Source organism: Pristis pectinata, chromosome 8 (genome assembly GCF_009764475.1).
Source record: "Pristis pectinata isolate sPriPec2 chromosome 8, sPriPec2.1.pri, whole genome shotgun sequence".
NCBI lineage: Eukaryota > Metazoa > Chordata > Chondrichthyes > Rhinopristiformes > Pristidae > Pristis > Pristis pectinata.
The window spans coordinates 3,589,728-3,604,741 of NC_067412.1; the positions used below are offsets into that span (position 1 = coordinate 3,589,728).

At 52.0% G+C, this 15,014-nt stretch overlaps 1 protein-coding gene across 11 annotated transcripts in view; it reads left to right on the plus strand.

Moving 5' to 3' along the window:
- polr3e (polymerase (RNA) III (DNA directed) polypeptide E) overlaps positions 1 to 15,014 on the plus strand; it is a 65,264-nt gene that overhangs the window by 1,254 nt on the left and 48,996 nt on the right. For 9 of the 11 annotated variants that reach the window (XM_052022510.1, XM_052022507.1, XM_052022512.1 and 6 more), the window contains 4 exons: positions 5,570 to 5,667; positions 10,782 to 10,832; positions 10,921 to 10,998; positions 14,277 to 14,395. In XM_052022510.1, coding sequence (XP_051878470.1) covers positions 5,632 to 5,667; positions 10,782 to 10,832; positions 10,921 to 10,998; positions 14,277 to 14,395 — 284 coding nt within the window. In that variant the 5' untranslated portion in view covers positions 5,570 to 5,631. Of the gene's footprint in view, positions 1 to 5,568; positions 5,668 to 9,792; positions 9,885 to 10,781; positions 10,833 to 10,920; positions 10,999 to 14,276; positions 14,396 to 15,014 lie in introns of all 11 variants that reach the window. The other 2 variants (XM_052022516.1, XM_052022513.1) reach the window with 2 other exon arrangements.

A 15,014-nucleotide genomic window follows, 5' to 3' on the forward strand; every position in this document is an offset into this window, starting at 1 on the left:
CCCTTCCCCCCTTCTCCCCCCTTCCCTCCCCCTTCCCCCCCCTCCCCTCTCCCCTCTCCCCCCTCCCCCCCTCCCTCCCTCCCTCTCCCCCTCCCCCCCTCCCTCTCCCCCCCCCCTCCCTCCCTCCCTCTCCCCCTCCCCCCCCTCCCTCTCCCCCTCCCCCCTCCCTCCCCCCCTCCCCCTCCCTCCCTCCCTCCCCCCCTCCCTCCTCCCTCCCCTCCCTCCCCTCCCTCCCCCCTCCCCTCCCTCCCCCTCCCTCCTCCCTCCCCTCCCTCCCCCCCTCTCCTCCCTCCCTCCCCCTCTCCCTCCCTCCCTCCCCTCCCTCCCCCCTCTCCCTCCCCCCTCTCCCTCCCCCCTCTCCCTCCCCCCTCTCCTCCCCCCTCTCCCTCCCCCCCTCCCTCCCCCCTCTCCCTCCCCCCTCCCTCCCCCCTCCCTCCCCCCTCCCTCCCCCCCCTCCCTCCCCCCCCCCCTCCCCCTCCCTCCCTCCCCCCCCTCCCTCCCTCCCCCCCTCCCTCCCCTCCCTCCCCCTCTCCCTCCCCCTCCCTCCCCCTCTCCCTCCCCCTCCTCCCCTCTCCCTCCCCCTCCCTCCCCCTCTCCCTCCCCCCTCTCCTCCCCCTCCCTCCCCCCTCTCCCGTCTCCCTCCCTCTCCCCCTCTCCCTCCCCCCTCCCTCCCTCCCTCCCCATCCCCCTCCCTCCCCCCTCCCCTCCCACCCTCTCCCTCCCCCCTCTCCCTCCCCCTCCCTCTCCCTCCCCCCTCTCCCTCCCCCTCCCTCCCCCTCTCCCTCCCCCCTCTCCCTCCCCCTCCCTCCCCCCTCTCCCTCCCCCTCCCTCCCCCCTCTCCCTCCCCCTCCCTCCCCCCTCTCCTCCCCCTCCCTCCCCCCTCTCCCTCCCCCTCCCTCCCCCCTCTCCCTCCCCCTCCCTCCCCCCTCTCCCTCCCCCTCCCTCCCCCCTCTCCCTCCCCCTCCCTCCCCCCTCTCCCTCCCCCTCCCTCCCCCCTCTCCCTCCCCCTCCCTCCCCCCTCTCCCTCCCCCCTCTCCCCCCTCCCCCCCTCTCCCCCTCTCCCCCTCTCCCCCCTCTCCCCCCTCCCTCCCCCCCTCTCCCCCCTCCCTCCCCCCTCCCTCCCCCCTCTCCCCCCTCCCTCCCCCTCTCCCCCCTCCCTCCCCCCTCTCCCCCCTCTCCCCCCTCCCTCCCCCCTCTCCCCCCTCTCCCCCTCCCTCCCCCCTCTCCCCCTCCCTCCCCCCTCCTCCCCCCTCCCTCCCCCCTCCCTCCCCCCTCTCCCCTCCCCCCCTCCCCCCCCCTCCCTCCCCCCCTCCCTCCCCCCCCACTCCCCCCCCCCCTCCCCCCCCCCCTCCCTCCCCCCCCCCCCTCCCCCCCCTCCCTCCCCCCCTCCCTCCCCTCCCCTCCCTCCCCCCCCTCCCTCCCCTCCCTCCCTCCCCTCCCCTCCCCTCCCCTCCCTCCCCTCCCCTCCCCTCCCCTCCCCTCCCTCCCCTCCCCTCCCCTCCCCTCCCCTCCCTCCCCTCCCCTCCCTCCCCTCCCCGTCCCTCCCCTCCCCTCACCTCCCCTCCCTCCCCTCCCCCCCCTCCCCCCCTCCCTCCCCCCCTCCCTCCCCCCTCCCCCCCCTCCCCCCCTCCCCCCCTCCCTCCCTCCTCCCCTCCCCCCCCCTCCTCCCTCCCCTCCCCCTCCCCCCTTCCCCCCTCCCCCTTCCCCTCCCCCTTCCCCCTCCCCCTTCCCCTCCCCCCTCCCCCCTCCCCCTCCCCCTCCCCCCCTCCCCCTCCCCCCCTCCCCCCTCCCCCCTCTCCCCCCTCCCCAATCCCCCCTCCCCAATCCCCCTCCCCAATCCCCCCTCCCCAATCCCCCCTCCCTCTCCCCTCTCCCTTGCCCTCCCGCATCATGGGATCTTTAAATCCCTCCCTGCGGGTGAATGAACCCTGGTGCAAGTCTCAGCTCGGAGGATGGGCGATGCTCATTGACACAGGGCCACTCGCTTCTAGTTGCACTGAATATAAATCTTTGTTCCCTTAATCAAGGGGAGAAGGATTGCGGCCATCAGCAGAGTGTCTCCAGGTTCCTTATGAAGTGCAGGCAGAGAGCAAAATTTGCCCCTTCCCTCTTCTATTTCCCACGAGTCATTCACCTCAGTGAGTCTGCAATCCACACAGTTATTGCGTGATGCACTATCAGTTGTAGCAACGAGCACGGGTCACAGACTTTCATATAAACGTGTTTGTAATATAATAGCTTAATTTTCATTTGATGCTGGAGCCCAGTGTTAAGGATACTGGCAAAGTACAGGGGACTGTTGCTACAGCAATGATGATTGGTTGCAGTTATTTTATCGACGACGATCATCTCTCCAGTAAGGTTTCATGGAAGTTTTCTTTCTGTCAGTAAAATTCACCCATGTGCAGGCGTTTGCTTCTATCCCTCATTTGGTACTGAAAAATTGGCTGATATCTCTGCTTGAAAATTAAGACCATTTCTTTCTAGTCATAGAGTCACACAGCATGGAAACAGGCTCTTTGGCCTAACTCGTCCATGCCGACTCTGTTGCCCAGCGAGCTAGTCCCATCTTTGACCCACAGCCCTCTAAACCTCTCCTATCCATGTACTCATCTAGGTGGCTTTTAAATGTTGCCGATGTGCCCACCTCAACCACTGTTTCTGGCAGCTCATTCCAAACACCCACCACCCTGTGTGTGAAGAAGCTGCCCCGATGTCCTTTTTAAATCTCTTGCCTCTGATCTTAAACCTAAGCTCTCTTGTTTTTAGCACCCCCTCCCTGGGAAAAAGACTATGTGCTTTCACCTTGTCCATGCCCCTCATGATCTTGTATATCAGGTCACCCCTCAATCTCCACTGTTCCTAGTTCCTAAAGGTAAATTGCAGTGTTGTAATTCCTGCGGCATCATCCAAGAAAATTGTAAAGCAGCAGGTCATGGGTGCAAGACCCGCTCCTGAGACTATAGCACCAAATGTAGGCCAGTGCTTCGGTGCAGTACTGAGGGAGTGCAGCACGGTCGGAACTCTATTGCGAGGTTTAATGGAGGCCACATCTGCATCCTGTGTCATTGTAAAAAAAACACAGAATTCTTTTGATTAAAGGGTGAGGTGGTTCCATCCAGTATCCAGGTCTTGGTTATGAAGCCAAACCAGTAACCACCCTGCTGATTGAAGAAGTCTGTGGAGAGGGGTTCTGAGGGTGTGAAAGTTCTGGAACACTGGGTTATTAGGAGCTGCAGGTTAACACAAGGCCTTGGTTGTTAGGCAGTAGGTGAGGGTCAGGAGACAGGGACAGGAGAAGGGTTTGGGCAGGGAGGAGGAGCAGCTCCTTGCAGAGTGGTGAGAATGAGGAGTCACTTCCAGCCTTAGAAACGGAGGCAACACTGACTGCGTTCTGAACTGGTTGGGGAATGGAGGGAGCCACTGCTCCCTTGGAGGTGAATGCTGGTGTGGGCTCGGTGGCCCGTTCCTGGTTGTCATTTTTTTTTATAAAGGGAAAAGCTGCATTGCTGTGAGTCTCATAGACTCACACGTCACGGTAACAGGCCCTTCGGCCTAACTTGTCCGTGCCCACCAAGGTGCCTACCTGAGCTAGGCCCATTTGCCTGCGTTTGACTCGTATCCTGTTAAACCTTTCCTGTCTGTGTGCCTGTCTAAATGGTGTAATTGCACCTTTCTCTGTCACCTCCTCTGGCAGCTCGTTCCATAGACCCACCACCCTCTGTGTGGAAAACTTTCCCCTCGGGTCCCCTTTAAATCTTTCCCCGCTCACCTTAAACCTCTGCTCTCTAGTTTTAGACTCCCCTACCCTGGGGAAAAGACTGTGAACATTCACCTTATCTCTGCCCCTCATGATTTTATAAACTTCTATAAGGTCACCCCTCAGACTCTCTGCTCCAGGGGCAAAGAACCCTGGCTTATCCAGTTTCACATTGGGGGGTTGTGAGTGATTTTGTTGTGTAGGCTTATTTGCATTCAGAGATTTCCCAAAACGGCTAATGGACAACTGAGATCCCCCGACAGGCAGGTCATACAGTCACCGGGTCTTCTACACCCGCAAGGGGAGAGATCTCGGCTTAGTGCCTGCTGGCCTCTTGGGGCAGCACTGAGGTGTCCCTCTGGCCTGTGTACCTGTGGTGAACGTTCTCTTCGGCTGTTGGACTTGGGGACAGTGGCTACTGACTGCCACTGGTGCATATGGAGACCACTCAGCCTACGCTGTCCCTGACAAATGCCAAATACTAGAGGACATGCATTTAAGGCGAGAGGGGTAAGTTCTTTACACCGAGAGAGTGGTGGGTGCTTAGAACGGGCTGCCAGGTGGAGTGGTGGAGGCAGATCTGATAGTGGTGTTTCAGAGGCTTTTGAATCTGCAGGGAATGGAGGAATATGGATCATGTGCAGAAAGAAGAGGTTTAGTTTAATTTGGTATCGTGTTTGGTGCAGACACGGTGGGCCAAAGGGCCTGTTCCTGTGCTGTGTTGTTCTATTGGAATTGGTTTATTATTGTCACTTGTACCAAGGTACAGTTAAAAACTTGTCTTGCATACCGTTTGTACAGATCAATTCATTACACAGTGCATTGAGGTAATACAGGGTAAAACAATACAGGATGTAGAGTAAAGTGTTACAGTTACGCAAAGTGCATGCAGACAATAAGGTGCAAGGTCACAACGAGGTAGATTGTGAGGTCAAGAGTCCATCTTATCATTCTAGGGGACCATTCAATAGTCTTATAACAGCAGGATAGAAGGTGTCCTTGAGCCTGGTGGTACGTGCTTTCAGGCTTTTGTATCTTCTGTCTGATGGGAGGGGGGAGAAGAGAGAACGTCCGGGGTGGGAGGGGTCTTTGATTATGCTGGATGCTTTACCGAGGCAGCGAGAAGTGTAGACAGTCCATGGAGGGGAGGCTGGTTTCCGTGATGTCTGGGCTGTGTCCACAACTCTCTGCAGTTTCTTGCGATCCTGGGCAGAGCAGTTGCCGTACCAAGCTGTGATACATCCAGATAGGATGCTTTCTGTGGTGCATTGATAAAAATTTGGTGAGGGTCGATGGGGATGTGCTGAATTTCTTTAGTCTCCTGAGACTGAAACGGAGCAACTGAGACTCCTCTTGCCTCCCAGCTAATGATCATAGCCCCAAGGATTACAGCACTTCACCTGCTTTTACAGGTTCAGCTAATGTGCATTGGAGGATTCTGCCTCCACCAGACTCCTGGGCAGATGGTTCTGGGTCCCACCACTCCAGGGCAGAAATAGCTTCTCATCTCCCCTCCGGCCAATACTCAATTGAGAGCCTGTCCAATTCACAGTCTTTTAAATCAAACGTCTTCTTTCGGATGGAAGAGAAGTCATTCTTTGTTACCCTTAGACTGCACGTTAGCTTCGAGGGCTGCTGGACAGCAAGCTACTCGAGTGCTCCACGTTTTGGTGGCTTTGTGAATCCTTTGAATGAGTCCTTTATGGATACTGCATTGTGCCCGGGCAGGTTTGGTGATCCGTGCTGGGGGACGGTAGTGGGGAATGGGTGGGGGCCAGGAAAGTCGGTAACGTGTTTCTAACGTTCCAGGTGTCGGAGCCTAGGTCTGCGACCAGGGAGAAGTCCGGTGCTCCTCGCTCCACTGTGTCGGCATGGCAACCGAAGACGATGACCCGATTATACAAGAGGTGAGTGACCGTCCACAGCGGGCTCAGGAACAGCAGAGCTACCGTCCCGTGGCTGGTTTGGTTCATGTTTCTCAAGTTTGGCATCAGTTCTCTTGTTAATCCTCAATCGCTGTATTTCCTTTTTTCTGTTGTATACACTCATTGTTCATTATCCAAGGGGGATTGGGGCATGGATTTCCCACGGATTACACAAACACGGACACCTGTTGGATTCAACTGTTTTAATTAGTTTTTTTTAACATGTGAAGTGTTCAATACACCTCAAGTGGCTGCACGAGGAATGGCTGCTTCTTAGCTTATTGGTTCGTCCATCAGGTGAATAAATGTTTTCTCACTGGTTGGTTTTGCCACAGGTATCTAATAGGTTTTCTGATTGGACTATTGTTGGCTGAGGACTCCCTCTTATCTCGGATAAAAAGTGTTGTTTTTTGTTAATCTCTCTCTTGCTCTCTTGCCTCGATCTCCCTCATGTTCCTCTTGCTCTCTTCCTCTTCGCCGGCCCCAGCTCATTTTTAGTTCCTTTGCCTCGGCTCATCTCCTAGTAGTAAAGCTAATGCCGTGTGCTTTGACAGTTTTTTTGTTTTAAACTTTTCTAATAAAATGTTGTGAAGCACCAAGTTGTTTTCAACTCATTCTTGGACTCCTGAAAGAACCTGCGGATTCAAAGATAACCGGATCCGGCGGTCCTTTCCAATACAGTCCCACATAACCATAAAAGTATGGAATCTTCCAAACAGCAACAGGCTTTGGAATCACAAGGCGTAGCTGTAAGTAGCTGGGCCATTCTCTCAGAACTGCAGTTGCAAAGTTACTGGATAGGGAGCCACTTGACATAAGTGGTCTGGACCCTGATCACAGCGACTCCCCACTGAAGGCATCGAGCTTATTTGGTTGTTTATTGATAACCGTCGCAGAGAGGGAGAGGTTTACATCTATGTGTTCCCACTCTTTTGGAGATGTTTCAAATCCTTTTAGTGCATCTCAAGGTTTCATTCTGTTATTGTTTTACCCTGTACTCCTTCGATGCACTGTGTAATGAAATAATCTGTATGGATGGTATGCAAGGCAAGATTTTCACTGTACCTTAGTACGTGAATAATATTCCAATTCTGGGAAAAATTTGAGATGACGCCCCACGTCGATCCGTGGATAGTAAGTCGACAAATGGTCAGGACTGAGTGTACTTGGATTTGTTTTTCGACTATATTTTGTGTCCTTCCATTGCGTAAGGAGGTGACAAATACCAGGAGGCAGCCACGAAGCTCCTCGAGCCTGCTTCACCTTTCACTTTGATCTTGTTCTCAACTCCACTGCTCTACCCTTGACTTCTCTGGACCAAAGCTGCACCTATTGTACATTCAGTGTCTCGCCTCCACAGTTCTCTGGGCAAGAGAATTCCAACGATGCACCGTCCTCTGAGAGAAGTTAGGGGAGGTTCTTAATGAATACCTTGCTTCAGTGTTCACCAGGGAGAGGGGCTTTGGTGAATGTGAGGTCAGTGTAGAACAGGCTAATGTGCTGGAGCACATTGAGATTAAGAAGGAGGTAGTGTTGGAGCTTCTGAAAAACAGATAGATAAGTTCCCGGGACCAGACAGGATATACCCCAGGTTACTATGGGAAATGAGGGAAGAGATTGCTGGGGCGTTGACGATGATACTTGCTTCCCCCCTGGCCACAGGAGTGGTACCAGTGGATTGGGGGATGGATAATGTTGTTCTCTTGTGCAAGAAAGGTAATAGGAATAATCCTGGGAATTATAGACCAGTGATAGTGATCAGTGGTAGGCAATTGGAGAGGATCCTTAGGGACAGGATTTATGAGCATTTGGAGAAGCGTAGTCTTATTAGGGATAGTCAGCATGGCTTTGTGAGGGACAGGTCATGCCTCACGAGCCTGATTTGAGTTTTTTGAGGAGATGACAAAACAAATTGATGAAGGTAGAGTGGTGGATGTGGACTTCGGTAAGGTATTTGACAAGGTTCCCCATGGTAGGCTTATCCAGAAGGTCATGAGGCATGGGATCCATGGAGGCTTGGCTGCCCACAGAAGGCAGAGGGTGGTAGTAGATGGAGTGTATTCTGCCTGGAGGTCAGTAACCAGTGGTGTTCCACATGGATCTGTTCTGGGACCCCTGCTCGTTATGATTTTTATAAATGACTTGGATGAGGATGTGGAAGAGCGGGTTAGTAAGTTTGCTGATGATACAAAGGTTGGAGGGGTTGTGGATAGTGTAGAAGGTTGTCGTAGGTTACAACAGGATATAGTTAGGATGCAGACCTGGGCTGAGAAGTGGCAGATGGAGTTCAACCCGGGAAAGTGTGAAGTGATGCACTTTGGAGGGTCGAACTTGAAGGTGGAGTATGAGGTTAATGGCAGGGTTCTTAGCAGTGTGGAGGAACAGAGGGATTTTGGGTCCAAGTCCATAGATTCCTCAGAGTTGCTGTGCAGGTGGATAGGGTTGTTAAGAAGGTGTATGGTGTGCTGGCCTTCATTAGTCAGGGGATTGAGTTCAAGAGCTGCCAGGTAATGTTGCAGCTCTATAAAACTCTGGTTAGACCACACTTGGAGTATTGTGTTCAGTTCTGGTCACCTCATTAGAGGAAGGATGTGGAAGCTTTAGAGAGGGTGCAGAGGAGATTTACCAGGATGCTGCCTGGATTAGTGAACATGTCTTATGAGGAAAGGTTGAGTGAGCTAGGGCTTTTCTCTTTGGAGCGACGCAGGATGAGAGGCAACTTGATAGAGGTGTATGAGATTATGAGGGGCATAGACAGAGTTGACAGCCAGCACCTTTTCCCCAGGGCGGTAATGGCCAATACCAGAGGACACCAGTTTAAGGTCAGAGGAGGAAAGTTTAGGGGGGATGTCAGAGGTAGGTTTTTACACAGAGTGGTGGGTGCCTGGAACGCACTGCTGGGGGTGGTGGTAGCGGTTGATACAACAGACTGTTAGAAAGGCACATGGATGTAAGAAAAATGGCGGGTTATGTGGTGTGAAGGAGGGAAGGGTTAGATTGATCGTGGTGCAGGTTTATAAAGGTCAGCACAACATCGTGGGCTGAAGGGCCCGTACTGCGCTGTACTGTGTTCCATATTGTTCCTCCTCCTCAGCTCCATTCTAAGTGGAGAACCCCTTTTTTTCAGTTTGTGTTCCAAGTTCTAGATTCCCTGACTTGGTGGAGGCTGAGGGAATCTTCTCCCCTCTCAAACCCTCAAAGTCCTCTGTTTTCATACGATCACTTCTCGTTCTTCTAAGCCCAGTGACTGTAGGCCCAACATGTTCAACCTTTTCTTCATCTTAACCCCTTTGTCTCAGGAATCAACCCATTGAACCTTCTCTGCACTGCCCCCAATGCAGTAATAACCTTCCGTAGGTAGCGAGACTAAATCTGTAACAGTGCTGCAGGTGTGGTCTCACCTGTGCCCTGTCTGCTTTGTAGGGGAGGGCTGATGGCCTTCTCCAGTTTATGCAGAAGACAAGCTTCAATGCCCAGTGGTTGATCTTCATTCACCTTGCCCCTTGTTTCAATAACCTTCACCTCCAGATTAGTAGCTTCCCAGGATGTACACCAGCGCCTCTCCTTCCTTAGAAGGCTAAGGAAATTCAGCATGTCCCTCGCCAGTCTTTATAGATGCACCACAGCAAGCATCCTATCCGGATGCATCACGGCTCGGTACGGCAACTGCTCTGCCCGAGACCGCAAGAACTTGTAGAGAGTTGTGAACACGGTTCAGTCCATCACAGTAACCAGTCTCTCCTCCATGGACAGTGTCTACACTTTCTGCTGCCTCAGGAAAGCAGCCAACATAATCAAGGACACTCCCTTCCATCAGGCAGAAGATACAAAACTTGAAGACCTGTACCGCCAAGCTCAAGGACAGCTTCAGCATCCTGTTATTGCTTTTCTCTTTGAACTGCCTCAATGTACTTGTGCTTTGGAATGATCTGCACGTAAAACAAAAGTTTCTCACTGCACCTCTGTACGTGTGACAATAATAAACTAATTACCAATTCTGTTTAAATTCCTCAGAGGTGTTTCTGCTTAGTCATTGCAGCTTATGCATGACTCCTGTGGTCTGGTTGGGTCCCTGTCTCTAATTAATACTTTATTTCTTCTGTCCAGTCTCATTGGTTCGTCGGTCCAGCCCAAAGTAAACCCCATTCTTCTGGCAATGGGGTTCAGTGAATGGAACCGCGCCCTGTGTGAAGGATAAGGTACCTCGGGGCTTTGTGGCCCGGGCAATGGAAGGGCTGGAACCAAATGCGCAATCAGTGAGGGGTGTGGGGACTGTATGTTTCTGAATTTGTTAGCTCTGAGACTTCTCGATCATCAGGCTTTGCCCTCCAGGGAGAGGTGTGTAGCTGAGACCCGGCACTGGCTGAGGGTTGGGGGCTGTTTGAGGTACTTGCCAGGCCAGTGGGTTGTCAGAGTGCACCTCTGACCACCTCTGGCTGCTGCCTTGCAGTTCATGTGTGCTTCCAAACTACAGGCTGTGAAGTCGGCCGTGGCTCAATGGGAACAACGCACGAAAAGCTGGAGGAACTCAGCGGGTCAGGCAGCATCTATGGAGGTAAACGGACAGTGAACATTTCAGGTTGAGACCCTCCATCCAGTCCAGATTGGAGGGTCTTGACCCGCAATGTCGACTGTCCATTTCCCTCCATAGATGCTGCCTGACCCGCTGAGTTCCTCCAGCATTTTGTGCGTTGCTGCAGATTCCATTGTCTGCAGTCTCTGGTGTCTCCATGGCTCAGTGGGAGTCCATTCAAGCTTCTCTGCTGAGCCTTTGGGTTCAACTTGAGCATTAGATGCTTGAGGTGCTGCCTTTACGGTTGAGGCACCGTCTGCTCCTGGTGATGTGAAAGGTCCGGTTGCAACAACAAGTAGATTCCCTCCAGTGTCTTGGCTGACGCTTATTCACCAATCACCTTCCTTAATGGATCTGTGTCCCCACGTTGAGGGAGGTCGTTCTTGTGGCTAAATTATCACTCGGAGTAGAAAAGCTTTGGCTATGAGTGGGTCCAGTGCAGGAAGCAGTGAAGTGTGCTTGCAGGGGATGTTGAGAACAATCTGTCAGCACCCATAGTAATACCTCTCTCCTTCCTCCGCAGATCGACGTGCACCTGGCCAAGAGTCTAGCCGAGAAACTGTACCTGTTCCAGGTGTGTCTCGCCGAGCCCCTTCTCTCCGTACTCTGCCCATTGTTTCAAAGTTAAACGGACACGTCAACGTTCTTTCTCTCGTCCACAGTACCCGGTGCGCCCAGCCACGATGAAGTACGATGATGTCACCCATTTATCGGCAAGAATAAAACCAAAACAGCAGAAGGTGAGTCCCCTCCACCACTGTGGTCCCCTAGCCCTGCCACCCGGTGGGTGACCCTGCCAAGCGGTGCTTGTGTGGCTTCTCGAGCTGGGGGGCGGGGGGGGGGAGGGTGATCAGAAATCTGATGGCAGAGGGGTAGAAGCTGTTCCTGAATCTATGAGTGTGGGTCTTCAGGCTCCTGTATCTCCTCCCTGATGGTAGTAACGAGAAGAGGGCAAGTCCCGGATGGTGAGGGTCCTTAGTGATGGATGCCGCCTTCTTCAGGCACTGTCTCTTGAAGATGTCCTCGATGGTGGGGAGGGTTGTGCCCGTGATGGAGCTGGCTGAGTCTACAACCCTCTGCAGCCTCTTGCGATCCTGTGCATTGGAGCCTACGTACCAGGCGGTGATGCAATCAGTCAGAATGCTCTCCACCGTCAATCTGTAGAAATTTGTAAGAGTCTTTGGTGATCTTCCAAATCTCCTCAAACTCCTAACGCAGTAGAGCCGCTGGCCTGCCTTCTGATTGGGTTCCAGGACCAGTTAAGCAAGAGGGTAGTTGAGGTGCATCAGAGGGCAGGTTGTCCAAGTGGGCTGGAACATCCTGAGCGATGAAGGGTCTTCGACGTGAAACATCAACTCTGTTACTTTTATGAAAAACACGATGATGCTGGAGGAACTCGGCAGGCCAGGCAGCATCTGTGGAGAACAGCAGGCGGTCAACGTTTTGGGTCAGGACCCTTCTTCAGGACTCCTGAGTTCCTCCAGCATCATCGTGTTTTCATCTAGGTTCCAGCATCCGCAGTCCTTTGTCACCTCGGCATTTCTTCTTGCACTACCTCAGATTGTGCTGCTGTACTTAGCACCATTCTGTTGTTTTGCACTCCTTGCTGTATTTATTATTATCGTGTACACTGTTTACTCTGTAAGCTTCATGCAAACAAGGAATTCCACAGCACCCTGGTTAGATTAATCTGAATCTGAGACGCAGCCTGACCTGCTGAGTATTTCCAGCCTGTTCTGATTTTATCTTAAACTTCCAGCATCTGCAGTTTTTTATTTTGATTTTCGTGAGGGGTGATCCGATTCAAGTCTTCAAACTTGAAGGGTTGTCAGAACAGGTCAAAGAGTCACAGAGCTGTACAGCACAGATGCAGGCCCTTCGGCCCACCACATCAATGGTGACCTGTTTCTCCAGCTACACTAATCTCATTTTCCCACATTAGGACCATATCCTTCTATACCTTTGCTATTTAAGTGTCTAAAGGCCTCTTAAACGTAGTGACTATCTGATTCCTCTGGCAGCCCGTTCCACATATCAACCACTCTGTAATTAAAAAAAACACACCCCTCAGATCCCCTTGAAATCCCCTTCCTCTCACTTAAAGCTATGCCCCCAGCACAACCTCGCCCTTCCCACATTGTGGCAACCAGAACTGCGCACCATGCTCGAAGTGAGGCTGAACTGATGCTTTGTAAAGTTGCAACATAACCCAACTCTTGTGTCCCATGTCTAGATCTATGAAGGCAATCGTGCCTTGTGCTGCCTTCACCACCCTCTCGACCTGTGTTGCCACTTTTAGGAAACTATGGATTTGAACCTCTAGGTCTCTCTGTTCATCAACATTCCCCACCAGTTACTGTAAATGTCCTACCTTATTTGACTTCCTAAAATGCATCGCCTCACACTTGTCAAGGTTAAATTCCATCCGCCAGTGCTCTGTCTAACTTTCCATCTGATCTATATCCTTCTGTAGCCTTGGGCAAACCCTTCCTCACTTTCCACAACTCCTCCAACTATTGTGTCATCCACAAACTTGCTAATAACTCCTCCTAGATGTAAACCTGTTTCTCTGTGGGGTTGTAGGGAATTCAGGAAAAACTGAATCCCTCAGCAAGAGGTGCTGATGTGGAGCTTGTCCCTATGGGGTCAGGGAGTCACTGAGGCCGCTGGCAGAGTGAAGTCGAGAGTTGGTCCCTAATGGTCCGAAACAGGAGACTTCATAATGGGAACAGAGACATGGAAGAGTTGGTTCTCTCTCCATAAAAAGCACAGAAGTAACTTTCCAGAGATGTTAGAACCAAGAATTTAAAGATGAAGAAATAAAGGAAATTAGTAAGAAAATAGTTTTGAGAAATTAATGGCACTGAAAGCCCATGAGTGCCCAGGGTCTAATAATCCGCATTGATCCCTTTACGATAGCCATTTAGACAGACGTGTGAACAGGCAGGGAATGGAGGGATACAGGTTATGAGCAGGCAGATGGGATTAGAGTGGCATCATGGTCAGCACAGACATGATGGGCCAAAGGGCCTATTCCTACACTCTACTGTTGTATGTTCTCTGAGTGAGGTAATTTCACTCATAAATCCCTTGCCCTGAAACCTGAGACTGAGATCCCTTGTTCTGACGTCCCAGCCAGGGGAAACATCCTCTGTGGATCCACATAGCCCTGTCAAAGTTTAGTAGTTTTCAGGTAGGCCCTCTCTCGTTCTCCTGGACTGCGGCAAATGAGGACCTGGTCAACCTAACCTTTCCTTGTACAGTCGTCCCACTAATCCAGCAATCCTTTGATGACAAGTATGCCCTTTCTTAGTTCAGCAGCCCAGGACTGCACGCAGTAGTGCACGATTGTTCTCACCGAGGCCATGCACGGTTGCAGCAAGGCACCCTTGCTGCCGTACTTGAATCCTGTCATCGTAACTGCTTGCTGCACCTGTGTGCTTGCATTCAGTGAGGGATAAAAGAAACTTGGAGTCATAAGAAGATTAAGGAGGAAATTCCATGTCTTGGGAATGGGCAGCAGAAGATACTGCCACGATCAGAACTTGAGGTGAAGGGTGGAATGATCCGATGGAGGGTGAGGAGTTGGGAGAGGTTTGTGTGGCGTATCAACAGGCCTAGACCAGCTGAGACAAATATCTGCGTGCTGTTACAGAAGCCCTCGTTTTCTTTCAATGAAGGTTTATTTACATATCTACAAAATACTTGCATTGTTTTCATTTAAATAGTCACAAAATTTGCATCATTATCTGATTTAAAATATTGTCATCCTTGTCCATAACGTACACGTGGACCATGGATCCCTCCAGGCCACAGAGATGGTCAGCAGGGTGGGAGTCTGTGAACCAACTTAAAAACCTGTTGCCCGGCACTGCTGTGTGCAGCACGCTCCACCCCAGGTCTCTGGTGTAAAGGGGGAGGACTCCCTTGTTGGGAGACCTCAGCTCGCGGTGCGGTGAGTCTCCTGCTTTGTGACTGGGCTGTTACTCCACTAATGGTCGCTGACTTTCCTTCATAGGTGGAGGTGGAGATGGCGATCGACACGATGAGTCCCAACTACTGTCGGAGCAAAGGGGAGCAGATAGCGCTGAATGTCGATGGTGCCAGCACTGATGACTCTGGGAGTACTTACGCAACGTAAGTTATGTCACAGTGGCCTGGTTAGTCCCAGGCAGAAGGGTTGACTTATCAGAGCAGATCTCCTGCCAGATTTTTTATTTCAAAAATATGAACTGTTGTCATAAAAAATATATAGAAAAATACAGAACAGTACACAGTTTCTTCTACATTCCTATTATTGGTATTGGTTTACTATTGTCACTTGTACTGAGGTGCAGTGAAAAACTTGTCTTGCATACCAATCGTACAAGTCAATTCATTACACAGTGCAGTTACGTTGAGTTAGTACAGAGTGAATTGATGTTGTACAGGTAAAAACAGTAAGAATACGGAGCAAAGTGTCACAGCTACAGAGAAAGTGCAGTGCAATAAGGTGCAAGGTCACAACAAGGTAGAGCGTGAGGTCAGGGTCAGTCTCAGGGTTTGCTGAATCTTGGTAGCCAGTGGTGATAATCACTTCTTGTTTAGTTGTTTATTTATCGTATAAGGGATCAGTTCAACAGTCTTATCACAGTGGGGTAGAGGCTGTCCTTAAGCCTGGTGGTACGTGCCCTCAGGCTCCTGTATCTTCTACCCGATGGAAGAGGAGAGAAGAGAGAAGGACCCGGGTGGGTGGGGTCCTTGATTATGCTGGCTG